This window comes from Suillus clintonianus, assembly GCF_016758775.1.
Source record: "Suillus clintonianus strain FC179 chromosome Unknown DEU56scaffold_146, whole genome shotgun sequence".
NCBI lineage: Eukaryota > Fungi > Basidiomycota > Agaricomycetes > Boletales > Suillaceae > Suillus > Suillus clintonianus.
This window is the reverse complement of record NW_024539370.1, coordinates 46319-71095: the sequence shown is the minus strand read 5'-3', so window position 1 is coordinate 71095 and position 24777 is coordinate 46319. Positions and strand designations below refer to the sequence as shown.

The 24777-nt window shown below is 48.0% G+C and overlaps 10 protein-coding genes across 10 annotated transcripts; 7 read left to right on the top strand and 3 right to left on the bottom strand.

Moving 5' to 3' along the window:
* Positions 1-1211: 1211 nt before the first annotated feature.
* Positions 1212-5060, bottom strand: DEU56DRAFT_930255 (uncharacterized protein; the record flags this gene model as incomplete). Its single annotated transcript, XM_041358687.1, has 12 exons — positions 1212-1684; positions 1748-2162; positions 2210-2441; positions 2491-2629; positions 2682-2873; positions 2935-3332; positions 3383-3531; positions 3583-3748; positions 3801-3994; positions 4045-4416; positions 4478-4501; positions 4755-5060. The coding sequence occupies 12 exons, from the start codon at positions 5058-5060 to the stop codon at positions 1314-1316; spliced, it is 2958 nt and encodes a 985-aa protein (XP_041202174.1). The 3' UTR covers positions 1212-1313.
* A 566-nt stretch (positions 5061-5626) lies between these two features.
* On the top strand, positions 5627-6419 carry DEU56DRAFT_918876 (uncharacterized protein; the record flags this gene model as incomplete). Its single annotated transcript, XM_041358187.1, has 3 exons — positions 5627-5706; positions 5764-5952; positions 6017-6419. 3 exons carry the CDS (start codon positions 5627-5629, stop codon positions 6417-6419), a joined length of 672 nt encoding a protein of 223 aa, XP_041202173.1.
* A 230-nt stretch (positions 6420-6649) lies between these two features.
* Positions 6650-8684, top strand: DEU56DRAFT_918875 (uncharacterized protein; the record flags this gene model as incomplete). The annotated part of the gene is made up of 6 exons (XM_041358186.1): positions 6650-6886; positions 6951-7348; positions 7399-7527; positions 7580-7686; positions 7738-8617; positions 8669-8684. The coding sequence occupies 6 exons, from the start codon at positions 6650-6652 to the stop codon at positions 8682-8684; spliced, it is 1767 nt and encodes a 588-aa protein (XP_041202172.1).
* A 1324-nt stretch (positions 8685-10008) lies between these two features.
* DEU56DRAFT_895496 (uncharacterized protein) lies at positions 10009-11160 on the bottom strand (the record flags this gene model as incomplete). The annotated part of the gene is made up of 5 exons (XM_041356387.1): positions 10009-10213; positions 10265-10440; positions 10491-10643; positions 10698-10859; positions 10915-11160. The coding sequence occupies 5 exons, from the start codon at positions 11158-11160 to the stop codon at positions 10084-10086; spliced, it is 867 nt and encodes a 288-aa protein (XP_041202171.1). The 3' UTR covers positions 10009-10083.
* Positions 11161-12077: 917 nt separating this feature from the next.
* On the top strand, positions 12078-12608 carry DEU56DRAFT_918873 (uncharacterized protein; the record flags this gene model as incomplete). Its single annotated transcript, XM_041358185.1, has 3 exons — positions 12078-12106; positions 12154-12210; positions 12257-12608. 3 exons carry the CDS (start codon positions 12078-12080, stop codon positions 12606-12608), a joined length of 438 nt encoding a protein of 145 aa, XP_041202170.1.
* Positions 12609-13064: 456 nt separating this feature from the next.
* Positions 13065-16313, top strand: DEU56DRAFT_930242 (Zn-finger domain-containing protein; the record flags this gene model as incomplete). The annotated part of the gene is made up of 7 exons (XM_041358686.1): positions 13065-13483; positions 13537-13615; positions 13664-13981; positions 14031-14866; positions 14930-15319; positions 15359-15816; positions 15867-16313. 7 exons carry the CDS (start codon positions 13065-13067, stop codon positions 16199-16201), a joined length of 2835 nt encoding a protein of 944 aa, XP_041202169.1. The 3' UTR covers positions 16202-16313.
* Positions 16314-16506: 193 nt separating this feature from the next.
* DEU56DRAFT_838191 (uncharacterized protein) lies at positions 16507-18502 on the top strand. The gene is made up of 2 exons (XM_041354881.1): positions 16507-16944; positions 16997-18502. Exons 1-2 carry the CDS (start codon positions 16882-16884, stop codon positions 18230-18232), a joined length of 1299 nt encoding a protein of 432 aa, XP_041202168.1. The 5' UTR covers positions 16507-16881; the 3' UTR covers positions 18233-18502.
* Positions 18503-18833: 331 nt separating this feature from the next.
* On the bottom strand, positions 18834-20263 carry DEU56DRAFT_838185 (uncharacterized protein). Its single transcript, XM_041354880.1, has 7 exons — positions 20206-20263; positions 20109-20156; positions 20027-20062; positions 19910-19979; positions 19503-19858; positions 19433-19444; positions 18834-19383 (listed from the first exon to the last, which is right to left on the bottom strand). The coding sequence occupies exons 1-7, from the start codon at positions 20207-20209 to the stop codon at positions 19001-19003; spliced, it is 909 nt and encodes a 302-aa protein (XP_041202167.1). The 5' UTR covers positions 20210-20263; the 3' UTR covers positions 18834-19000.
* Positions 20264-21526, top strand: DEU56DRAFT_838181 (nucleophile aminohydrolase). The gene is made up of 6 exons (XM_041354879.1): positions 20264-20587; positions 20644-20725; positions 20778-20907; positions 20956-21062; positions 21156-21275; positions 21322-21526. Exons 1-6 carry the CDS (start codon positions 20406-20408, stop codon positions 21466-21468), a joined length of 768 nt encoding a protein of 255 aa, XP_041202166.1. The 5' UTR covers positions 20264-20405; the 3' UTR covers positions 21469-21526.
* A 444-nt stretch (positions 21527-21970) lies between these two features.
* On the top strand, positions 21971-23352 carry DEU56DRAFT_838178 (chaperone for protein-folding within the ER, fungal-domain-containing protein). Its single transcript, XM_041354878.1, has 5 exons — positions 21971-22259; positions 22321-22385; positions 22444-22493; positions 22552-23217; positions 23273-23352. The coding sequence occupies exons 1-4, from the start codon at positions 22125-22127 to the stop codon at positions 23010-23012; spliced, it is 711 nt and encodes a 236-aa protein (XP_041202165.1). The 5' UTR covers positions 21971-22124; the 3' UTR covers positions 23013-23217; positions 23273-23352.
* Positions 23353-24777: the final 1425 nt, after the last annotated feature.

Below are 24777 nucleotides of genomic sequence, written 5' to 3'. Positions count from 1 at the left end.
CCAGTTGAAACTTGAACGGTAGGCTAGCAAGCCGAGATGAGTCTGTGTGTCAATATGATGATGAAGGCGCTCGCAGTCAGGATCTCTATTGGCAGATATTTTAGCGCCAGTTAGGCTCGTGACCAGCCTGGCATATACTACCATGGATGCTCGAGTGGTGTAGCCAGGCTGGTCAATCTCGGAAAGATTTGGCAGGGGAAGCACGGAGTTTGAAAATTTGCAGTTGCCGATTGTGCCGGTGGTACTCGATCATATGTCACTATACCGTAGTCTTTGTGCGTTCACGCATATGCTATGATCGTGGCCTTGCAACCATGGATTGTGAGGCTGTTTCTGTTTCCCCAATGTCCCTTGCTGCGCTAGATGCACTTGAGAACCTTCCAACAGAGTTCATTGAACCTTTGCATATATCCCAGTGCCAGAACATTGTAGACTCTTTCGCCCGACTCGATTTTCTTACAGAAGGAACGAAGCAACCAAAGCTGTTTCAACTCGAGTGCCTCATGTCATTGCTCGCATCAAGATATGTTGTTGTCCGGGCTGCAACAGGTGCTGGCAGGACACTGGCAATGATCCTTCCCTTAGTCCGTGAATGATCTGAAAGGCGAGGTTGTTTTGCAAGCGAATGTTTGCAATTTGCGATTGGATTACAGTGCAGTACTAGCTCGATGTCTACATTAGTTTTGTGTGGTTCGAAAAAAAGCTAACTGTTTTGACATTTTGATGCTTATTCTCTTTCACCGCACGAGTTGTCCGCATAGCAGATGATAGTGCAATATCTGAGGTAAAAGCACAGGAAATGGTATCATTATACTGCGAACAGATGATGCAGCGTCGTTGACGCTGGATGATAATGACAATAACATCGAGCGGCACAATCGGCAACTGCAAATTTCGAACTCCGTGCCCCCCCCCGCCAAATCTTTCCGAGATTGACCAGTCTGCCTACGGCAAAATTCACACACATCTCAAAAACGCACGTAGGCAGAATGGTTACGAGTCTAAGCGCCAGTGGAGTGTGGACGTGATGATCAAAATGGTAAACAATCACCTGATGTTAGTAGACGGATATATCATTATGGGCTATAGCCCTAAAACTGGAATACATCCCTTGGTTCAACTATCCATTGACATGATACATCACTGTAGGCTAATTATCCACCTATCTTCCATCCAAGAGCCGGCACATTTGTTACTTTGACAGCGGATGCCCGGCCAATGTCTAAGTTGAGCAACTTGAGCATTTTCTGAGAATCTGAGATCCAAATGTTGATTCATTGAAGACGTCACTATGTATGAAGGTACAGAAGCTACTAATCAACCCCATCGAGATCTTCGTGTGGGGGTTCATCAATAGAAGGTCCGTCAATAGAAGGTCCGTCGTCCTGCTCGCCTTCTGTGCCATAATCCAAACCCGCACTTACTAGGGCTCCCACATCCCTCCACATTTCCGAAAAGCTTGCAGACAAGCCGCGACGGATAGCAGCCTGGCGGTTTGCATATGCGATCAGACCTTCTGCATATTCTGACCGCTCTACCATGCGAAGGGTTGCTCGCTCGTCCCACTGTCTGGCTTCCCATGCGAGAAACGCCAACACGCGCTGCATCTCAACCAGTAATAGCTGTATTTCTTCTTGCCACCGGTTATGTCGGGCCCTTGCCTTACACCATTCGACGCGGAGTGCTAAATCCACCGCAGAGTAAGTCTGTCATCTTCAAACGAAAACAGTGCTGCATGATCACTTACTGTCTTGCAGCCCCTCGCTGTCATGCGAAGAGATCCCATGAGTAAGCCAGATCCACGGCATGATTGCTGTGCCCAGAGTCTGTCCCCCAAGATCACCTATTGGTCTGAGGTCCGTTTTCTTCAGTGGTTGTAGGCCGCGATCCCACCCAACATGATCAATGTGCCTCGACAGGCAGACCAATGCGCTACGCGCACGCAAATATTTATCATGGCTGAGGACTAGCCGGTCATCAACAGCTTGTACGGTCTTCCGCGCCCGAGTATTGGCACATTGTCCACGTAGGTGCTGGCTTTTGAAACGCAAGAGCTGATGGCGAAGGCGTATATGGGATTGGCACTCGTCCAGAGCGTCATTTGCCTGCGCAAAACGCAATGACCATTCTATGTGAAGCAGTTTGGATCGCACGGTGCGTAGCTGCAGATGTCGGAAGGAAATAGCAGCTGAAAGTCCTCAGGTTTGACAGAATTGGGCCTCGACCTTGGACATCCGCTCTCTTCGTCATCACTGGGTGTATGGTTGAGGCCGGTAGCATTAGTAGCACGGAGTTGAGAGACAGATGGCATGTATAAGACTTGAATCTTGGTCCATGCTTCAATACGACGTTGGAGACTATTGCTGCGTGCTAGGATCTTCGTTTGTTGTTCATTTGTTGCATGTTGACCTAAGCTCCCGTTATCTGCACGAAGCCGTCGTCTAGAAAACAAAATTAGTGTAGTATCGCTTGAATTCACTTGCCACCTACTGTGTATGCTCAATATCCAGACCCGTGCTGATGAGAATGCTCGGCGTCACATCAGAATGAAGTGAAACCGAAGATCTGTCCTCTAAATCTTGCGCATCTTGCATTAGTAGCTCTAGACGAACGGCCGCCTGCGTTGTGGCTGAACTTCCCATGAGACTATAAACAACTTGAATGAAGGCCGAAAAAATTACCTGTAACCCTGCTCTCAAACGGATTCGGATTCGAGTGGTCTAGCTCCCATGCTAATACTTCGTTTGTCCAATTTGTGAGTGAGGCAACGCCTAAGTCTGATTGCGTGATGGACTCTTCCAACTCCGTAAGGGCATGGCGATGTTCTGTTTTGGCTTTGACGGCTTCCTTGATCTTGCGGAGTAAGACACGACCTTTAAAAATACATCGCTATAGTTAGTTTATGTCAACGAGCTGACTGCTGCAAAGACGTACCAAATGCAGTCACTTTCTTCCAGTTCCAATCGCCGAAATGGTCGTCAAGAACTTCGCGACGACTACCAGGCCCCATTTCCTTCGTACTTGCAGTGACGCGGTTTATATCGGCCCATCCACGTTCTGGTGCTTCCCCGTCTGTTCGACCGACTCCTGGTGTCCAGTTGAAGGAGAAATTTGTTTGGCAAGCGGCGATATGAGCAGCAATATGAAACTTGGGCACAAAGAAGTTGAAGGCCGTGTGCGCGCGATTGGGTTGGAGTTGCGAAGGAAGGGTCGAGACACGCTGCCAGAGCTTTTTGTGCCACTGGCAGGCAATATCATAGGAAAAGTTGACTATGGGAGTGAACGCAAAAGCAGACAGGGCGGAGAATACAATGTAATCCATATTCATATATCTGATGGAGGCATGAGTACCTGTAGCAATGGCATTGATAAAATTACTCACTTTTCGCCTCTTTGCAAATCTCCAACGCCACTTGCGAGCCGCATGTCGTGCCGCGCACAAACGACTGAGCCTACGCCGGTTGCCGCAAGCCCTTTGGCAAGCTTGGTATCCGCCATGTTGATGGCATTGTGGCTAACGCACATGCTCTTCTAAAGCATGTATTAGTACACCATGATATAAGTGAAGTTAAAATAACAAACCTCTTGCCTGACATCTGCATGATCGCGAAGGTATGTCTTGTACTGTCCTTCTTCCACAAAATACCCCCATCCGGGACTGAGCCCAGGGTCCTTGATATCGTTCGACACGAGACGACGCTTAAGGCGAAAATTGGCGTCAATGGCCAAGAATAGCGAGTAAAGCCATCTGTGTAAAACAGTAAGTTAATGATTGAATGAGTAGACGGAGGAAAACATACCGTTCATTTGAGCTGACATGTGCTAAGTCCTCAGGGACATTTTTTCCGAGCTGCGGACAGGCAGGGCACAGGACTGCGAGTTGTCCTTGTTGCGTTGCATCAACTCCCGCAGGGTCGTGACCGCGACCTGATCGTTTCAACGATGTGAGATTCCGCCACTGTCTCATGATCCTTAAAAAGACAGAGTAGCGGTCCTGTGTGGATAAATTAGTCAGTAACTAAGTAAGAAACGAGTGTCAGTCACCTTGATAGGCTTAATGCCTGTGTTGTCGCTTCGACGTGCAAGGCAATGATAAAACTCGTAAGCCGACACTTTAGACTCGAACGAAAGGAGGTGGAAATGTTCGAGAACTGCAAATGTTGCTGCAGTCCTCGGATCTGTTGAAGTTGATGGAAAGAAGCGGCCACGCAAAAGTTGTCTGTAGTGGGATGGTGCATTCGCACAGCTACAGAAGTCGAGCGCAACCTCGTGTATTCCATGGACGTCGATTACAACAAAATTGTCCTCTCGTGCGGGTTTGGGATTGCGGCAGGACTGGCCAGTGTGATCTCCTAATTGGATGCACAGGCCAAGGTGTTTTAAAGTTGTAGCGTGAAAATATCCGTCCTGCCATTGCTGAGATAGTGTTGTCAGAGAAAGGTACACCAAGTTGGTAGTAACCGAAATGCGAACCTACCTTGACTCGATGAAGCGGTACATTCTGGTGGAATTTGATCATGCACAGACGGCAAAATAAATCAACTGAAAAACAATCCTCACAACGATATGATGCGTCCAAGTCCCCACAAGCATGGCATGAATGATCAGCCTTCCCGCGCCCTTCTAATCAAATCAACTCGTCTAGGTAATGCGATCGTTCTGAGGTCCAGACGCGCATCGGATCGTCCTATCATGGAAAAAGACAATGCAGAAGTCAGGTTTAGTTGAATAAAAAAAAGGGAAATGTCGCTCACTTTAACCATCTGCTTTTGTTTTTCAGTCAGAACATAGATCTCATGAGGTTCAGCATCAAGAGATATATAGGTCTCATTCCAGGGATCAGTCTCGCAGCAGTCAGCGCCAACATCGTGAGTCTCTGAGACGTTGTCCGCCGGTAGGACAGCATCAAGATATCTTGTCTCCAGGTTGATTTGTCCGGTAGGTTGAATTGTGAATACTCGATGGCGGTGGACGTTCTGGGAGGATTGTCCAGCAGAACCTGGGACAGGATGTCGAACAAGTCGAGGCTTCTTGCTGGGACGACCACCTGCTCCAGCCATGATTGTGAGTGAGAGTAAGAGCTAGTGTTGTCACACGGTGCAATGCGCTGTTGATATCACGTAAATAAGCTTCAACTGTGCCGACTCCAAGTGTAATCTATGTAGAGTTGGCCTAATGAGTGGGATTGAAAACTTACTAGTATATTAGGTGGGAGAGCTTAAGACGAGGCATTGATTTGTATGAAAAGGAATTGTTGTAGGCACTTGCGGATTGAGACAGGCGAGTTATGAGTTTTGGTCGGACCGCAAGTCTTAGTATTGATCACCTCTTATGGGTGTTAACAGTTGTACTAGTAGTGCGACCATTACAATTTATGAAGACCATACATATACTACCTATTTAAAATAAATCTCATAAGTCTAGAAGGTGGCGGCCCACCCAGTACTACGTTCCTGCATGCATTTTACTATGTTAATATCAATATGGCTCACTCAGAGACAATATCAGTATATTTATTATGGTCGGACTCCCTGAACGTTTGAAACCCTGAGCTTCTTTGAGCTCTGCTTCTTTTCAACTTTTTCTGAACCTATACCACTACAATTTCAATCCTAGTCCTCCAATGATGGCACGTCCAACTATTCACAAAACGGTGCAAGAAAGAAAGGAGGCTGCACGAGAAAAGCACAGACGCTACTATGCCAAGTATGTCATGATTTTATTAATTGTTCCCGATGCTGTTCCTGACACCTACAGACATAGAGACCAAATCTTACAATGGCGGAGGGAGCATGGTGTAAAGAAACGTGACAAGGAAGCAGAGGCGATATCAAAAGAGATCTCGAGAGCTGTGGCGAAAGGATTGCGTGGCTGTGAGGATGATGACGAGTCTGAATCAGCGTCTGAATCAGACTCTGACAATTCCAGTGACGATGATGAAACTGACACACTGTAAGTTCTATTCTGTTTTTAAAAATAGAAATATGAATTGAAATGAAAAATTAATGTCCAACAGATCCAATCTTCCGGCATGCTTACTCGCCATCAAAGTCGCCAAGGACGACATGCTCACATTAATCAGTGCCGACCCCTGCGAGTTCGCCAAGGGAAAGTTTGGCGAGTACGTCAAGAGCATCCCAGATGATTGCAGTACAAAGGGTGATATCTCTATCATCGTGAACTCAATCGGCGAGATTGAAAAACTACTCAAGCGTGTGATTCGTGCACAAGACAAGATCCTGAATTTCTGTGGTATCTCACCTGAGTGGCATGCCGCTGACACAGTCTCTCGATTCTTGAAGACCACAGCCGCATACTTGGAGGACATTCAGCTTCTTGAAATGTCCGGAGGAATTGTGGAGCTTACAGTGGCACAATGGTTGGGGGAACTAATGTATCAGAAGGACATCAGGATTTGATTAGTACCATACATAATTCGCGACTACATACATTGAGCCAAAATACAGCTGCGAGCTCCTTCCAACACAAAAAAGTACATTTGGGGGCCCGTGCGTGGGATGTTTGAGAGCAAAATATCGAACTATTATCATTCAATTCGTGCTACATAAGTATACCCATCCCACGATCGTGTGAGGCAACGTACGTGAACATTTTAATGACAGCGCTCATTGCATAACAATTAATGTAGATGGCACCCCGGAAATGGAGCACTCCTGAGCAGGAGGCATGGCTGCGTCCTTGGTATGAGAAGTATCGCGCAAAGCAATCAGACCGAGCCAAGAACTGGGCAAATTTCTTTACCGACTTGTTGGAGGAGTGGCTTGATGTATTCCCCGAGCCAAGGCCAGCTACAGTGCCACCTATTGGGCCGCTGACCATGGATGAGCTTGTGATCATGGATCAGGCTGAAGCCGAGCGAAAAAAGGTGCGTCGTCACCGCAAAATGTCCTGTTGAAACAATCATGTTAATAGATGCTCGCAGAAATTAGAGAAACCGTTTCAAAAATAGCCTCGGGTCTACGAAGACGGGACGGCAAGCAAAGGCTGAGGCCGCAAACATCTTCAATGCGGTGCTGAAGAGTGTCACCGAATGTGAAAAGCCGACACGTTCCCTTCAGGAAGTCGAGGCATATTCCAAACTTTACTACCAGAGGCGTGTAAAGGTCATGGTTGATGACAGACTAAAGGCAGAAGCTGAGGCGCTACAAGCCGAGAACAAGGCACTTACTAATGGGATGTGTGTAGCCATTGCCAAAAAGGTGGCAGCGAACCTCTACGAAGGAGAGACAAATGAAGTTAAGGCGGAGGTACGGAAGTACATCGAGGATGCGAAGATGCATAGAGACAACGAGAAGGAGGGAATGTGGAGCGAAGACGATTATGGGAGGTAATGATTCATGAATTCTAACGTGTCAATAAGCTTACATGACTTCACAGAAATATTGAAAAACTCGCCGCTATGGTCAATAAATTCTTGACCGGACTTGCGGATGCGACAGGGTTTTCGTTCTCCCTCCTCGCAGGTGGCCCTTCTCCAGAGCTTGGTGGATTGATTGATGTCTATAGGTAAGTCATCCATGTTTATCCGTAGCATTCAGTACTCACCTTGGATACGAAGTTTTCATGTAGGTCAAACGAAGTATGGGAACAACTTCAGTCAAACATACCCAGAATTTGAGAGCGCTATCATGGCTCCTTTCAAAGACTATCTGCACAGAGTTTATCGTAAGTTTGCTGTAATCACTGATAGAAGCCGACTTACCAATCCATCAATAGCAGAGGCTACAGCGACTTTGAAGGCGAGGCTAGGGAGTGCAAGCGATGATCTCGATCATGATGATGGTGGTGATCGTTCACCGATAAGTGCGGGGTTAGGAATTAGCCATGATGACACATCTGGTCAGGTGATGTTCAACACATTGTCCCAGGCGGACAAAGTCCCAGACATCAATTTGCCTGAAAACTCGACTGATATCAATTGGCCAGACATAGACGACTCATTCTGGGAGGGACTCTCTGCGCAAGTCGATGCATTTGAGGCGTCAGGTGGAAATCCAAACCTGCCATGCTTACCTCCCTACCCGCAGGCAGCATCTGCCTTGGAGTCGCTGCCAGCTCCCTTAACTCCACCTCCTGGCTTGCCCCCAAACACGTCGCCATCACCTCCCATAACTCCACCTCCTGGCTTGCCCCAAAACATATCTCAGCCTGCACCCATTGTGGTACCACTGCAGGACTTACCCACACCACTGCAGAACTCACCCGCACTTCCTCCAACCACCACATTGTCCTCTGAGTCTACGCGAATCCAGGCCCCATCCATGGATTTATTTCAGCCTACACCCATCTTAGCTCCGGAGGACTCACCCATGCTTCCTCCAGCTGCTGTTCCTTCGTCCGCTGCGCCAGTTTCATCCCCATCTACCATACCCGATCAACAAAGTCAGCCTCTCGCACCCGTCGCATCCCCATCTACCATGCCCGATCAACAAAGCCAGCCTCCCACACCCATCGAGTGTTCTGTTCTGCGCAGGACCGGCCGAGTCTCTGTTCCATCCTCGCGCAATGTTATTGCTAACAGTATTGGTGACAACCGTCTGATTGCTAGCAAGCGCCGTGGACCGGCAGGCGAAGATGGTGTCTCAGGTCACAAGAAGTGCGTTATTTTCGTCGTTTATAAATTCGGTAAATCTAACTTGACAAACAGGAAACAAAGAGTTTAAAGTTTCAAAGCTCTGCAGTCACTACCATACCTATCTTCGCATATAGTTAATTTGTCGTCTTCGCATATAGTTATTTTGTCGTCATTCTTAATTGTTGTCTTGATAATAAAATGAGCTTACATGTTTCTGATCAGTGAAAATCTGAAAACACTTAGAAATGCGAGAATATGTACATCACGTGGTACAAGACTCAGTGCAGAAAATGAAGGGCGAGAATACGAACATCACGTGACGACAGGTTGACTTACATGACGAGCCTTAGTGCGCAGCGACGTGCTCGATGGTTTCTTCTTTCGAAGTGAAGATCTATCTCGCCCACAGCCGCCGGACCAGAAATAGCTCAAATCAAGATCTAGCTGAAATCAAGATCTAGAAGGGGACCTGGCCGGAGAGGGGGGCTGAGAGTGTCTAGTTTTGGTACTCGACCCCCCCCCCCCAAGAAGGCCTGGAAAGTGCTGAGAATCTAAATTTTGGATCCGCCACGGATGTATCGAAGGATACATCCATCTGGATGATGGACAACCTGCCTAGATGATGTATCCTGGTTTTAGGACTATAGTCCACTTTGAATGTATCAATCTAGCATTATAGACTCAAACAATGTCCCGCATCACCTTGCGATTGACGCTTGCCCACTGACTAGCATGTTCACGTCTATCGAACACCAAAAGCACCATGATCACAGGAGGGATTAAAAATAAAAGTCACAGCTTGACAAGTCTGTTCTAACTTCTATGACTTTTCCTAGTCGTCATGTATATATATGCTAAAAGCCATCGACCTGGTACTTCCATATACAGACGCTCGCTGACTCGCTGACTCGCTTTGCAACATTGCAAGATAGCTAGCTAGGTGTGAATCGAGTCGGATGACTCGGATCCTAGCTGTGGACATACTACAGTGGAAAGGCGATGTTTTTATTGTGGTTTGACCTTTGCGAAGGTTTGGGTCCTAGTTGTGAACTTGTGGATATTACGATAGGCATGTGACGTGTTTGACCTCTCATCAGGAAAAAGCCGGCTCACTATGTAGTGCTATATAGTCAGGGTAGTCCGTGTAGCCCGGTTGCCACCTGCCCAGTATGTAGCAAGTGAGGCAACTATGTCGTACTACATGGTGCTACGTAGTGCTACATAGAATCATGTAGCACTACCAGTTACTACTGTAGCTCGTAGGAGAACTACTACAAGCAACAACCACCAGCTCCTAGCAGCTATATAGCACACTGTAGGGACAGTAGTAGCACGCAAAATAAATAGCACGGAAACAATTAAATTCAAATGCCCTAACAAAACTAATAGCTTGTTCGATCCTCCTCGTCATTCCCCTCAACTGCTGCTCTCGCTCGATCCTCCTCGTCATTCCCCTCAGCTGCTGCTCTCGCTAGCCCTACTACTCCTCAACTCTCGTTATCATCCACACCACGCTCTTCTTCAAGCTGATGCTCGCGAATCACATCTTCAAATGCTTCATCATCGATACAGAAGGCGGCCGACGACGCAGTGGGTGCGTCAACACCTGCATGGAAGCTTAAAGCAGAAACATTAGGCTAGGGCTTGTGAAAGTTAAGTGTGACGTACCGAGCCGTGTCAAGGAGATTGTCGCAAATTCGTTCGAGTAGTTTGTAAGGAGCCGTGCGCTCGTGAAAGCGCTGCAACGATCCCAAATGACCTCTGTAGACAGATCCGTAAGCAGCCGATGTGAATTTTATATCCTCCTTCAGGCCTTGCAACCACTCGTCGATACAATATTCAATCTATCAATGATCAGCGCTGTTGACTTTAATGTAAGAATACTACAACTCACGGCTGTAAGCACGAGCGCAACAACCTCGATAGGCATGGGGTTGAAATACTCATGGTAGATGATGCCCTCGTCTTTTCGGTTCACAAACCACATGATGTTGATGCCTTCTTGCAGCAACTCGGTTTTGTAGATCCCCTTCTTCATTGTCCAGTCCTATTACCCAACAGTCAGAACTCAAAAGGTCATGTAGATCATTGCGCTGCGTACCTTGAAAACAAACGCCGAACCCTCTTTCAGAGATTCCGCCAGATCTCGGTTATGCCTTATCACCTCCCTCGAATCACTTGACCGGAACCCAAAAAACGAATGAGTCAGGGTTCGCATCTTCGTCTTGAGTTCGCCGTGCACATGCGATGTGCGCTTTAAGAGCTTCATAAGGTATAACATAAATCAGACCAAGAATGCACTCAGAGAAAGGGCTTACTATTTTGACCGCTGTCGGCGTTAATTTGACATTGGTGCCTTTGATTTGGCCTGCCTCACGCCAGGCCTCTTTTGCCAGTTTTGTCTCGACAGCTATAGTGTCAGGGAACGGTGCCCGAGTAACAACTAGGCAGCGGAAAATGGAGGTCGCAGTGGTAAGAATCTCTTTTGATATGTCGTCGAAATCGCTCGCTTTGACACGTTGACGTGAACTGTCGACATTTTTCTTGATCTTTGGCCTTACCATAGCATCTTCTGGTGCAGTGTCGAGAGGTCGTTTCGTCCCCTGAGCGGTAGTCGATGGTTCTTCGATGATGTCTTCATCCTCTTCGTCAGCGACATCAGCCCCAGCCTCGGATCGAGAGTTGTCACTAGACTCATCACTAGTATCGTCCGAGGTAGTAGAACTGTCATCAACGTTGCTTGTTGGAGTTGTGTCCCATCGAGTAGTAGACTTGCGTTCGCTGCCACTGGTGTGTGGCGCTACGGGAATCTTCGTTGTACTGAATGTGAGAACCCTGGCATTGGACAGCTTCGTCTGGACACTGTGATCCGAGAACTGAAAAGAAAATCAGCTGTTGTTGAGTCGCAGGAAAAAAGGTGAGTAATCAAACCATAGTGTCTTCCGCCCTGTCGGGGTCACTAAGCAGTTCGGATGGTTCTCTCTCGAAGTCTTTGGGATTGCCTTGATAGGCAGACTTCAATGCTTTTTTCTTATGTTTTTCTAATTTATCTTCCTTTCTTGCTTGACGGCGGACAATATGTTGCGATTCAGATACTATAGAGTGAGGTTGTGTTGCGAGTGAGCAAAACACGTTGTCGTAGTAGCAGAGAGCAGCAACTTACATCGGTAATTTTCTTTTTCAGTTGGTTTTCGTTGTCGACCACTTGTGGTGCGCGGAAGCGGTTGCGTTCTACGCGGTGATGTTGGAGCGCTTGATTTTGATTGCTTTGAGGTGGCCTTAGAGTTGGCCATGGTTGTTGGTCCTCGGAACACGAGGTGTGAATGACCTGCAGTTCAGCTGGTTTTATAACGCCACACAGGATATAAACACTCACAATTTGAACCTTGAATCTTTGTTGATTTCAGGGCTAAAAGCTGTGTTAAACGGGGAATGATAAAAGGTTTGAACGTGAACGTACCGGTACAATATATTCATTGTCATGGACACCTCCGACTCAGCCAAAAAACGGTACGGAGCTTATTCAAACACTCACCAACCTCTAACAATTTTTACAGCCCAATATCACCATCCCATGAGGACACCAGTGAAGGCAGGAAAATTAGCGCTAAAAGGTGAGTTGCCCCTCCTCATTACCCCCAAATACTCACTGGCTCGCAGGCCAAAGGTCAAAGCGCCTGGCGCAGAGCCAAGGCATGAAGTGCCTGGTGCGGAGCCCATGTTCCCACTCCCTCTGTTTCATCAAACTCCTGGCCCAATCTCCGTTGCTCAGTCGTACTTGCGAAGGCTCATTTTGGAGCGCTGGGAGGCAGAAGTTAAGGCCTGTGAGAAAGCAAAACAATTGCAACTGTTAGAAATAGCACCAGGACCAGCGCTTACCCTTATGCAAGTGAGCTTGCGAAGGATTGTCATCGATCGATGGGATGCAGAACTGAAGCGTTGTGAGGAGGCAAAGCGGGTGCAACTGTTAGAGTTGCTTCTTGGCGCCCATGGCATTTATAGACTAGTGTAGTGCCGTTACAGGGCTAGTCTCCATAATGGACCTAAAAAATTACGGTACATGTCAGAAACAATCTTGAAGAATGAATTTCTCGGACCTTACCCAGCTGGTATAGATGGGTGATGAACCTTGCGCACAACTGCCAGGGAGGGGGGTAGATGGGTGATGAACCTTGCGCACAACTGCGGTTAGAAAAGGGCGGTAGATGGGTGATGAACCTTGCGCACAACCGTGATTAGAGGGGGGTAGATGGGTGATGAACCTTGCGCACAACCGTGGTTGGAAAAGGGCGGTAGATGGGTGATGAACCTTGCGCACAACCGGGGGTGAGGACGGGTGGACCGGGTGCCCTATATAAATTACGGTACATGTTAGGTTAACCGGGTGCATAAACTCTGAATTACGGTACACGTCAGAAATGATCTCCAAAAACGATGTCCAAATCACTCACCAAAACCCCCACCAACCATGTATCACAGCTGCGGATTCTGTGGCAAGGATTTCACTTCAAGGGAAAGTGTCTCGAAGCATATAGCTATCCGCCCTGAATGTCTAAGAAAATGGGAATTACTGGTTGAAGATACAGACAATGAGGGTGACCTACCAGTGGACTTCTCTAACGACAATTCATTTTCCCCGCTTCGCCGCTCGCGCTCTAAGTCTTTCGAACCTAATGACGGCGAGCCAGCAGCATCAAAAAGTCGGCGGGTGACTGTTGAGGACATTGCTGATGAAGACTTGGACAATGTGATAGAAAATAGCGGGCGATATTTCGAGCAGTGCCGTGATGCTGGCTGGACATTGCGGGAGGGGCAAACTGGTTTTGAAAGGTATCAGCGGCATAAGGAGGATGAAAATGAAGACGAGTGGGCACCGTTTTGTGATGAGTGCGAGTTGTTATGTTCATTGTGCTTGCGAGACAGTTGACTTTGGTCACCAGGGAAGAATGGGGACTCGCTGAATGGCTTGTTAAAAGCCTCGGGCAGACTCGAACAGATGAGTTTCTGAAGCTACCAATAGTAAGCTTGGTGTTGACCACTGAGACAATGTACTGACCATAGCGATAGACGCAAAACCGAACACAGCCGTCGTTTCACAACAATCGATCCTTCATGCAGAAAGTTGATAGCCTTCCACATGGACCTGCCTGGAGTTGCGAGAAGGTTAGCATTGAGGGAAATCGAACAGATGAGGCTGGCCAGTTGCTGCGTGAGGATGTTGAGCTTTGGATGCGTGACCCTGTGGAGTGCGTTAAAGATCTCATCGGAAATCCTTTATTCAAGAACCATATGGTATACGCACCTACACGTGCATACAAGGACCGTGAAGGACTTCACCGAGTAATCGATGATATGTGGACTGCGGATTGGTGGAGTGACAAGCAAGTAAGTACCAGTCCAATAATTCAAGCAAGTACTGACCTACAATGTCCAGAAACTGTTGCCAGAAGGAGCAACCATCGCACCTGTCATTCTTGCGTCAGACAAGACATGTCTGTCGCAATTCCGAGGTGATAAATCAGCGTGGCCTGTATACCTCTCGATCGGCAACATCGCGAAAGAAAAAAGGAGGCAAACGTCAGCACGAGCAACAGTCTTAATTGGATACTTGCCTGCAGTAAAACTTGATTGCTTCACATCGGATGCACGCTCCCTTGCACATTACCGACTGTTCCACCATTGCATGTCCCTCCTCCTTCAACCGCTCATCACTGCAGGACGAGATGGTCTTGACATGGTCTGTGCCGACTCAATGGTACGCCGAGTATACCCGATCCTCGCTGCTTATGTGGCGGATTTTCCGGAACAATGTCTCATGTCATGCTGCAAAGAAAATCGCTGTCCCAAGTGTCTGGTTGGAGCCAATGAAAGAGGTGATCCACTGAGTTCCCTGATGCGGGACCCTCAGTTTATCAAAGAGGTCCTAGATAGGCGGAAAAACGGTCAACATCCAGCTGAATTTGACGACTATGGACTGCGGGCCGTCTATAATCCTTTCTGGGCCAATCTCCCACACACAGACATTTTTCTCTCCTTTACGCCTGACCTCCTACATCAACTCCACAAGGGCGTCTTCAAAGATCACTTGGTTAAGTGGTGTCTTGATATTATCGGCGATGCTGAAATGGATTCACGCTTCAAAACAATACCGAATTATCCTGGTCTTCGCCATTTCAAAAAAGGAATATCTGCAGTGAAACAATGGACTGGCGCAGAACACAAACAAATGCAGCGCGTTTTCATAGGGTTACTTGCTGGTGCGGTCCCAGGGTAAGCTTCAATACATGCTTCACAAGGTTCGCACTGACAGAATCAATTTTAATCACTTACCAGTCAAGTGTTAGTCGTTGCGCGAGCAATTCTGGATTTTTCCTATTATGCACAACTCCGAATGCACACAACTGACACCCTTGATCGTCTGCAGGGCGCCCTTGCCGTATTTCACGCCAACAAGAATATCCTACACGAACTTGAAGTTCGTGAGCATTTCAACATCCCTAAACTACACCAGCTCTCGCACTACATCCAGTCAATATCATTGTTCGGTACCACAGATGGTTTCAACACCGAGCTCCCCGAACGACTCCATATCAATTTCGCTAAAGAAGCTTATCGTGCTAGCAACAAGCGTGATTACGAAGAACAGATGGCCCTCTGGCTTCAACGCCAGGAAGCGATTTTTATGCGCAGTTCCTATCTTGATTGGCTTTCAGTACAGTCTCAGTCAGTCGCCATGGCGAGGCCCACAGGCCATGAGTACAGTGACAATTCAGACTTAGATTCTGAGATGGAGGAGATGCAATTCGAGCCTCACACCAGCAGTACCGCCCTCGCCAAATCAACTTTAATGCCTCCCGTCGTTGAGCAACATGTAGTCCGTGTCCTCGCAAAAACTCCTCCGCACCCTCGACGGTCCGTTCAGCAGCTCATCACAGCACACGGCGCTGTCTCATTTCTTCCAGCCCTCAAACTCTTCCTACACAAGCATATGCCACACACTAGCATCGTCCCTGGTCCGCAGGATCACTTCGACGTTTTTCGACAAGTTGTAATTGTTGCTCCGCCGGATCCATGGGTAGACGAATCACCGCAGCGGTGGCGCATCAGAGCGTCACCTGAAATACCTCCTGGTCCAGGCCGCAAGCCTGGATCCCCTGCCAGATTTGATATGGCCCTGACGAGCGAAGGTGTTCAGACCATGAATGTGCGCACGTTAGACAGTAAGTGATTGTCATTCGAAGTCATCAGAAATTTTACATGTATACTGCAGATGTGCGAGTAGCACAAGTCCGTGTCATATTCACTTTGCCCCGTCAATTTGCATACTCTCGAGCATTAGCATATGTCGAGTGGTTCACGCCATTTAGGGAGCTGGACCCCTTCTCTGGCCTGCCTCAGGTGTCTCATTCGACTCGCCGACTGCATCGCAACGCAGCCGTGATACATGTTGACGAAATTCTTCGTCCGTGTCACTTAATACCAAAGATGGGACATTCTGTTCACCCCGGATGGACAAGTGCGAATGTCTACGAGTTGGCAAGCGATTTCTACTTGAATACATTCATTGACCTCAATACTTTTTGTATTTCCGCTACAATTGCTTAGAATTAGAATTACTACTGCATGCTCCAAAACACTACAATGTGCTACAGTAGCTACAGTAGCTACAGTTTCTATGGGCTAATCCCGGCACCTCCCGCAGCTCTACATAGCCCTGATTTTGGCTACAGAGAACTATAGAGCGCCTTGGCTGCCTATGTAGTACTACAGTGGCTCTGTAGCACTATGTAGCTGTAACTAGAACTCCCACGAATTTGGTTTTTTACTGATGCTACACGTAATCCCCGACTCCCACGTTAGTGGGGGAGGGCTTTGTCGTTTTCAAATGTACTTTCGTCTCTTACAATTGTAACAGCCACTGTACAGTACATGGGCGTAGCCGGACGTCTGTCAAACTCAATCTTTAGTTCATATCCTCAGATCTCTCGTCTTGCTTGTGAAACAATTCTTGCATTTTCCCGCATTCGCGAAAGCTTTCTTGCACTTACTCCACCTTCTAACATGTCATTGTTCTGTGATAAGGGATGGATTCGCGAGATTTGACAAAATGAGAACGGTCGACGCCAGCTTGACAAGGATGGAGTCGGGGACTTGGCGCGTAAGCGGCGTTACCGATTTAAATAGGGCCCGTGACGATTGGCGGACGATATAATTATTTCCTACTTCAAACCACCATCTCCAACATCTCAACCTCCTTTGCACAAACGTTCCACATAGCAAACAAAATGCAGGTTCAAAATTTTGATTCAGCCAGGACCTCAGATATTGTTGATGCACTGCAGAGAGACGTTAGTGCTCGGTTTTGTGGGGTCCGAATATAATAATAAACATTCGCTTTAGCTCGCGTCTATTGGTGATGATGACCAGATGCCTGACTTTGAAACCGCCTACTCCCAACTCGGAGCCACTTCCAACCCCTCTACCAACTTAAACGAGGTCGAAGTTCGGACCATCAGAGCCGTTATCCTCGAACGGCGCCAGCAGTTGGATGAAGTTCAACTCAAGGCCTCAAACCTTGGCCTATTCGACGAGAGTGATCATGTCAGGCAACTTCGCCGGCGACTCTTAGAACAGGAAGACAAGATTATCGAGTCCCAAAAAACGCACAGAAGACTTATATCGGCTCTTTGGCGGTTGCCAACCGAAATCTTATCACTCATTTTCGTTTTCTGCCTACCGGATGACAAGTACATGTTGTCCCACCCAGAGAAGGCCCCCGTGTTGCTGACAAGAGTATGTCGACGATGGAGAGAGGTTGCTGTGGACATGCCCAATTTGTGGTGCAAACTCTCTGTGGGCGAGAACATTCAGCAGCCAGGCTTCTGTTGTAATACTTGGCTCGAGCGAACACGAGGACATCCGCTCTCAGTGGCACTCTGGTGTGATCGCAACAACCACTGGATAGAGTCACGAAAAACCCTCCAACCATATGTCCTTCAAGTCACTTCGCTTGCTCTTGTCTCTCAATCCGGTGTCAGCCTGCCTGTGATAACAGATTTCATCGCACTCGAAGAATTGATCATATCCCCGGACCCCACTCATCCTATAGAGGATATTGCTCACTCGATGTCGCAATCACCGTCCACTCTGCGCAGTCTCAACATACCACGACTGTTATTCGAACTCAGGTTCTTTTCTGCCTTCAAACCCGCATTATGGACCCATCTCACAAGTGTCGAGATCACGGTAGATAAACCACGTACATTCCGCCGCCTGCTCCGTCTATGCCCCAATTTGTCCTCCTTATCGGTTGGTATATACCCGCACACACCGCGGGTCTGTGAACCACTCACACATACCAAACTCCAAACGTTACGTATCGTTACCGGGGAGTGGCATAATCGTGAACTATTCAACTTGGTCTCATTCCCCGGCCTACGCTTGCTCGAAGTTCGCGATGTAAAATTATGGCCTCACAAGGATTTCACGGCATTTTTGACACGGTCAAACTGTTCTTTGGAGCGCCTAATTCTCGGCCCTGGAGTGACAACAACGGAGGAACAGCGAGCGGAATACGTTGCCGTTATTCCTTCCCTTGAAGTTGTAGTGGACCATCGGCATCCAACTCATTACTAAAAACCATTCAGATTAGGAGCGAATGGAATACGTTGCCCTTATCCCTATTCTCAAAGTTGTAGTGGATCATTGCCATCCAACTTATTACTACAACTTACCCTAATTCAACCAGACAGTTGTTACATATTTCGCGAAATGATGATATCAGATTTATACTGTACTCTTACTGATTGTTTCATACCACTTACAGTTGCCGATGTACCATATTTCTCTTACATATACCATGCCATAGCACAATGCACATTTCCCTCATGTATATGTCCAACGCGGGGAAATCTGAATCATCTTTATCGCACTACGACGTTACGCGTTTGTCGTCAAGGGTTAGTACGAAGCAAACTCGACGATACCGTAGACTAGCTTGTTGGTGTGTCCGAATTGTGGATTTTGTAAGTTTCGTTTTCCAAACATGATGTAAAGTCGATTCTGTAAAATGGAACTCTTGGTACTTGCGTTCATCATGGATCTGTACGATTCGAGGGCCTTTCCATATTAACCTGTCCGAAGGGGTGCAAGGCACGATTGCCTGTTGACGGTTTGCCACAGCGACTTGAGGTCCCACCCGAAGAGCTGCGAAAAACACGCAGGTGAGTGTGTCAACGTACCATGGTATATCCCCTGTAGCACTAATCTGAGTTCTACATCACGCACTTAGTTGTGCGATTTGAAACAACGAATACGTCGAAACGATGAAGTAGCTTGAAAAATCAGATCTGCAGATGTCATTTTTTGGCCCAGAAACCGCTCTAAAGCAACACGTCTATACTCTCATACCCTGCAATTATCCAGATTGAACACCATGAGATCCTCTGCGCCGATCTTTGACAGTTCATCCATAGTATTCGCAATGTTCTTCTTCTCGACCATACTACTGACTGCTACCCAACCTTCCTCCTCAAGGGGGCTGATCGTAGGCGCTCTTCGACCAGGAGTAATAGTCGTTGCCAGAGATAACGATTGTCTACGAATATTATATTCGCAGACAACATATTTTCCAGCAGCCACGACTCCAGCTATTCGGCTGGCAATGAGATCGATCAGGGGTGCGTGATGGGCGCGATGCGGGACGTTTGATTTTATGAGTACTGCTTCTGTTTGGAGTACTGTCGCGATAGCATGCAGACCGACTGCTCGCATCGTGTCTCCAGACTCTGGAATATTGTTAGATCTTTCCACGTGAGAGATAAGATGATAACATACCGACAAGATCGACTATTCAACATTGAGATGTGAGCATCATTACAATCTGTCAATCTAACTAGCGACTCACCTATACCATCTGCAAGTCCAAGAGCACAAGCTGCCTCTACACTTCCTCCTACATACTGGATCTTGGTTTTGTTGTCGCCAGTGAGGTTTAACTGCTCATCGATCTTGGCAAAGTACGCTCCCGCAAGGACTTCAAAACTCGTGACCACGCGTTTCCCAGCTAGATCTTCCGCCGATCTAAACGGCCCATTTTCCGGTGTCTGCACTTGTAAAGCGCACTTTCCGAACCCCAGCCGATGAATTTCAGTGACCTGATCTTGCATCTCAGCTTCGAGGATGACGTCGTGACCCGTCACACCAAGGTCGACGTCTCCATTTCCGACGAATGAGGGTATGTCTGCTGCTGGGAGGAATACGCTGGGTCGGGGTCAGATTCGGTGAGATGGAGGATCGGAGTCGGAGGTTTACAGAGCTATGGGGTGATTCATCACTAGGCAGACGTCAAGTCTGTTGGGTCTCCGGAATTGGATGTCGGCGCCTGTAGTTTGGTTTGCATATCGCTTGAAGATTTAAGGAGGGACACACCGGCGAGTAATTCGAGACATTTGTCGTGCAATCGGCCTGTGGTGGGTTAGTACTGACGAACGGTGATCAAGATGGGTTTGACCTTTTTTTGGGATCGCGAATAGGAGTCGGCCATCGAGCAGTTCCTTGTCTGATTTTTTGTCAGCTGGGGAGATCTCCGGGGCAGAATGATAACTTACTCATATCTATGTAGGTGTGATCTGCGGTGCAAGTCAAGTTTATCAAACTGCCCTTCAGGTGATTACCAAAAGCAGCGGGTAATACATATTGTGGGAAAATACAACTGCCCACTTGAATTACGCGGCCTGGGAGTCGGATTGGACTGTCCGTCTTCATTAACTCTTTCGACAACCAGCTCAAGCTTTGCCCACTCTTTCTAATGCTCATGCCTGACATGGATTCACTCGACCATCCTCAGCAAAGGCGGTTCAACCCTTACACAGAAAACGGCGGTACAATCCTTGCCATTGCTGGTGCAGATTTCAGTGTTATTGCTGGCGACACACGACAGAGCGAAGGGTACTCAATCCAAACGCGATACGCACCAAAGGTCTTTCGATTGTACGCGCGTCGTCACCTATCATTTCGTCTCCTTCTCTGACTCTTTTTCTTTCAAGGACCGATCGCGCGGTGTTGGCTGTAAACGGGTTCTCAGCAGATGGCAATATGTTTGTGAAGAAAGTGAAACAACGTCTCGAGGTTCGTATTTCCTCGATATTAGTCCGTTATGCACGCTCATGTGGCTATGTAGTGGTACCGTCACGCCCATGCGAAAGATATGCCTCTACGAGCAATAGCAAGATTAATTCAAACGATGCTTTATGCACGCCGGTTCTTTCCGTACTACGTGTATAACATCTTGGGTGGCATCGAAGAGGATGGTTGGTCGTTTTCATGCTCCATGTTATTTGGTTTATTTATGGACTCAGGCACTGGTGCCGTGTATTCATTCGACCCCGTGGGCTCGTATGAGCGAGAAGCATGTCGTGCTGCAGGTGCTGCTCAGTCATTAGTCCAGCCATTCCTGGACAATCAAGTGAGTTCAAGTCTTCAATGTTCTTCCCCCGGTTGCACATGCCATCCTTCCCGACCTCGCCCGAGTATCTTGTCTGACGTTGAAACCCTTTAGATCTACTTCAAGAACCAACAAGCTGCACTGGGGACTTCACATCCGTCACATCTACCCCTAGAGACTGTCTTGTCGATAGTCATCGACTCCTTCACGAGCGCAACTGAGCGCCACATCGAAGTAAGCCCCAAACTAAGGTGTTTTGATCTCATCTGACAATGCACAGGTCGGTGATGGCCTTGAAATTTTCATCGCCCTTGCGAAGGGACGTACTCTACAGGGTACGGAAAGCATCAGGGGTCTGCAAGAGCTTACAGTGGCGGAAGATGGGGAACGCTTGTTTGTTATGAGGCGGGATCTGAAGAAGGATTAAATTGCTTGTATTCTGAACAGCTTTTCCCTTGATGAATACATTTTTGTGACTGTCGCAGTCTGGTCGATAGTGAACGCGTGTACATTATTGTGGTAAGAATAGAAACACTGCATAGAGTACGCTAGGGATGTGTAAAACTCCACCGTAACGCTATGCAGTGATTCCGTATCGTATGTGGATGATTTGCACACTGTTGCATGACGACATGTACGACAACCGCCTGATCTGCTGTCGGGCGAAATTAGGTGGGACGCTGCGCACCGCACCGTGGGACATGGCCATCATGATCACCGTGGCGTCCAAGGATGTATCGAAGCCTATTAATTTAGTTTGGGGCAAGAGACGGAGATGGATGCCTGCAGTGAGCAAACGTGTAGAGGTGATGCGCAGAGCGTTCAGCTCTCGACCGACGCTGCTAAGCCTCGAGGATGGTCGATAGAAACAGCGAAGAAAAGAAAATCCCAAAATAGCGTCGAAACAAAGACCAATACCAAACAAGACTAAACACACCACTTGCCTTCTCACCTAGACCGCTATCGTCGTTCTCTACGTTCGCTCCCCACCCTCGTGGTCGTCACGTAGTCTTTTTTCCTTCACCCTTCCGACCCCGACAAATCACCAAACGCTGGCCTAAAACATCTCAATAGACATCCTCGATGATGATATTCACTTCCTTATTTTTGCTGCTTGCGACGTCTGCGCTTGGCCAGACCGTTTACGACTCAGCGCATAATGTCACCGCCATCACAGGCACTTGGAGCTCTGGTAGCCAGAACGTTGTCACTGGATCCGTAGGTTGCATATTTGATTTCAGTCTGCTTTCTTTCTGACCGAAGTTGTTGTGGTTTGTAGGGCTTTGCTACGCCGTCTCAAGAGGCGTTTACATACCCAAAGACAACAGGAATGTCATATTCTTTGTGAGTATTGATCTATGTACGTTCTCAGCTTTGATTTCTGACTTGAATCGAATATCAGCACCGATGATGGATTCTACGAGATCGCGCGGTACCGTATGACAAGCAATGGTCTGCTTTCCATACTAGCTTTCCTGTTTCATTCCACTGAAGATTACACTCCTAACAGGCACTGTACCAACCTGCATCACCGGTGTCATGAACTGGTCTCATGGCACATACGTGCTCGCCAGCAACGGCTCCATCGTCATGACCCCCTTCGGCGACGGCTATCAACAAATACAGGATCCCTGCGCGGCCACCTCCAACTTTATAGAAAACTACAACTATACCGAGCTCTACATTCTCTGGAACATATATCAAGACGCAGTCAAGGGGTATACCCTCCAGTTATATCAGTTCGACGGTACACCTTTACCCCCACAATACCTCATATCCACCTCTCCCAACATGCTTCCGACTCAGGCCCTCCGTAACGTCACCGGAAGCACAACTACAACCACGACCACAACCGTGCAAAATGCAGCAGTCGTCAACGCCAATGCTGGGGAGCGCAGATGGGGAGCGGCGAGCGTGACAGGGCTGCTTACGGTGATCTCAGGTCTTGGACTAGCCTCTCTGCTACTGTAGAACGGGGACATGAGACATGATGATGGTTTATACCTGCGCCACCGTTGTCGTCATTGTCATCGTATTTCTTATACTTATCACGCGCGCTTTTTTTGCATCGGACCCTTTGGACACATACCTACCTGCATCGTCGCGGATCCTTTTAATCGATGCGATATGGATACCCTGTGATCGACTGCAGCAGACGCTCGTTTTGATATGCGTTCTAGTCCCGTTGTTTTAGTATTATATCCGCCGGCTTGGATAATGAAGAGACTTACACGTCACAGGGTGTGTGTGTGTGGTGTGGGCGGGCGCGGTGTGTGCTGTACCTGGGCCATGGGTGATACATCTCTCTTGCCTTAACTATAAGTACTAGTTATCGCTTAAAATGTTTCTCAGTCAAAATTGCTCCACATCCATCAAAGAAACTTCCGATGGCCTCTCCCTGTTGCTGCTCCCCGTTGCAACTCGGTTTCTTCTTGTTCCAGGCTTTGCTCAACTACTCGCGGAAAGCGGTCCCCCCGGGCCGTTGTGACACCATGTCCCCTGCAGTTGTGAGCGGCTCTCCTTTCCTCCAACTCTTCCGCTATATATTTGTTCTTTGCTCGATCGATGACGCAACTGTATATGTGGGAGGATCTTCGTAAAAGGAAGGTCTTGAAGCCAGTAGTGTGTCAAATAAAGCAGCCAACGGATCTTAACGCAGAGAGACCAACTAGTAACACACATGATCAGGCTCAGTGACTAGCTCGCCCATCGATATTTCAAACGCTTAAGCTTGTCATGTCATGGTCATGCATATGGCCCATGTGAACTGGCAATATCGAAATTAAAGAATTCTATCCATCGTGATCAGAAAACACGAGGCCCATACGTCAAAAGCCTCCCCCGAATCCCTACGTACGTCAAAATTCCCCGCTTTCTCAAAGTCTAAGACGTAGCGTAGCGTACATAGGTAAGTCAGAGCCGGTCAGACTAGCCTAGTCATCGGCGAGTCCAATTTGAAACCTCAAGACGGTCGACGTGGTGAACTGGCAACACAAACACAGATTTCTATTCACCACCCCATCCACACATAGTGACTTCACGACGGAATTCTATCAAGAAGCCAGTCCAGCTGGCCGGTACGTCGTCCATAATTTAAGTAAACTCACGATAAGGTCGCGAGTTCGGTGGCGGTACATGGATCACTAGCACTGACAATTGATATCGAAATTGAAGCACGGTCGTGGGAGGCTGGAAGGGTTCCCTTTACTGGCTGAGCGATACTCCGGACGACAGCGGATTGCTCAGTGTGCGTATATGTAGATCGATGATCGCGAGCCAGCTCCGCTTTCGCGCACAGCGGCTCTCCTTTTTTGGCGGGGTGGGCTCGATGCGACGTTGAAGATCGAGCTGGAACGGTTCTTGCTGTGCTCGATGACGCCACAGTTTTCGTATGGGGAGGCCGACGGACGGATCGTGACGTGATCTAGCAGTTAAAGCCTAAGACGTGTTGAGAGTGACGAAATTAAAATCAAAGATTCTCTTCAACTTGCATCCTCGCCGATTACCGGAGGGGCATTCTAGCTAGGCTGTCGGGGAGAGTTTAAACACGGTACATGGGTCATTGGCAGTGATATCGGAATTGATAGACTCTCGAGTGGAGCGGAGGCCTGGAAGGTTGCCTGTCCTGGTTGTTCGTTACTCCGGGGGATGTATCGCTAAAGGCGCACGTCATGCAGATCGCGCGTACGCAGCTCCGCTTTTGATCGAGCTTCTCGGTGCTGTTCGCTCGAAGCGG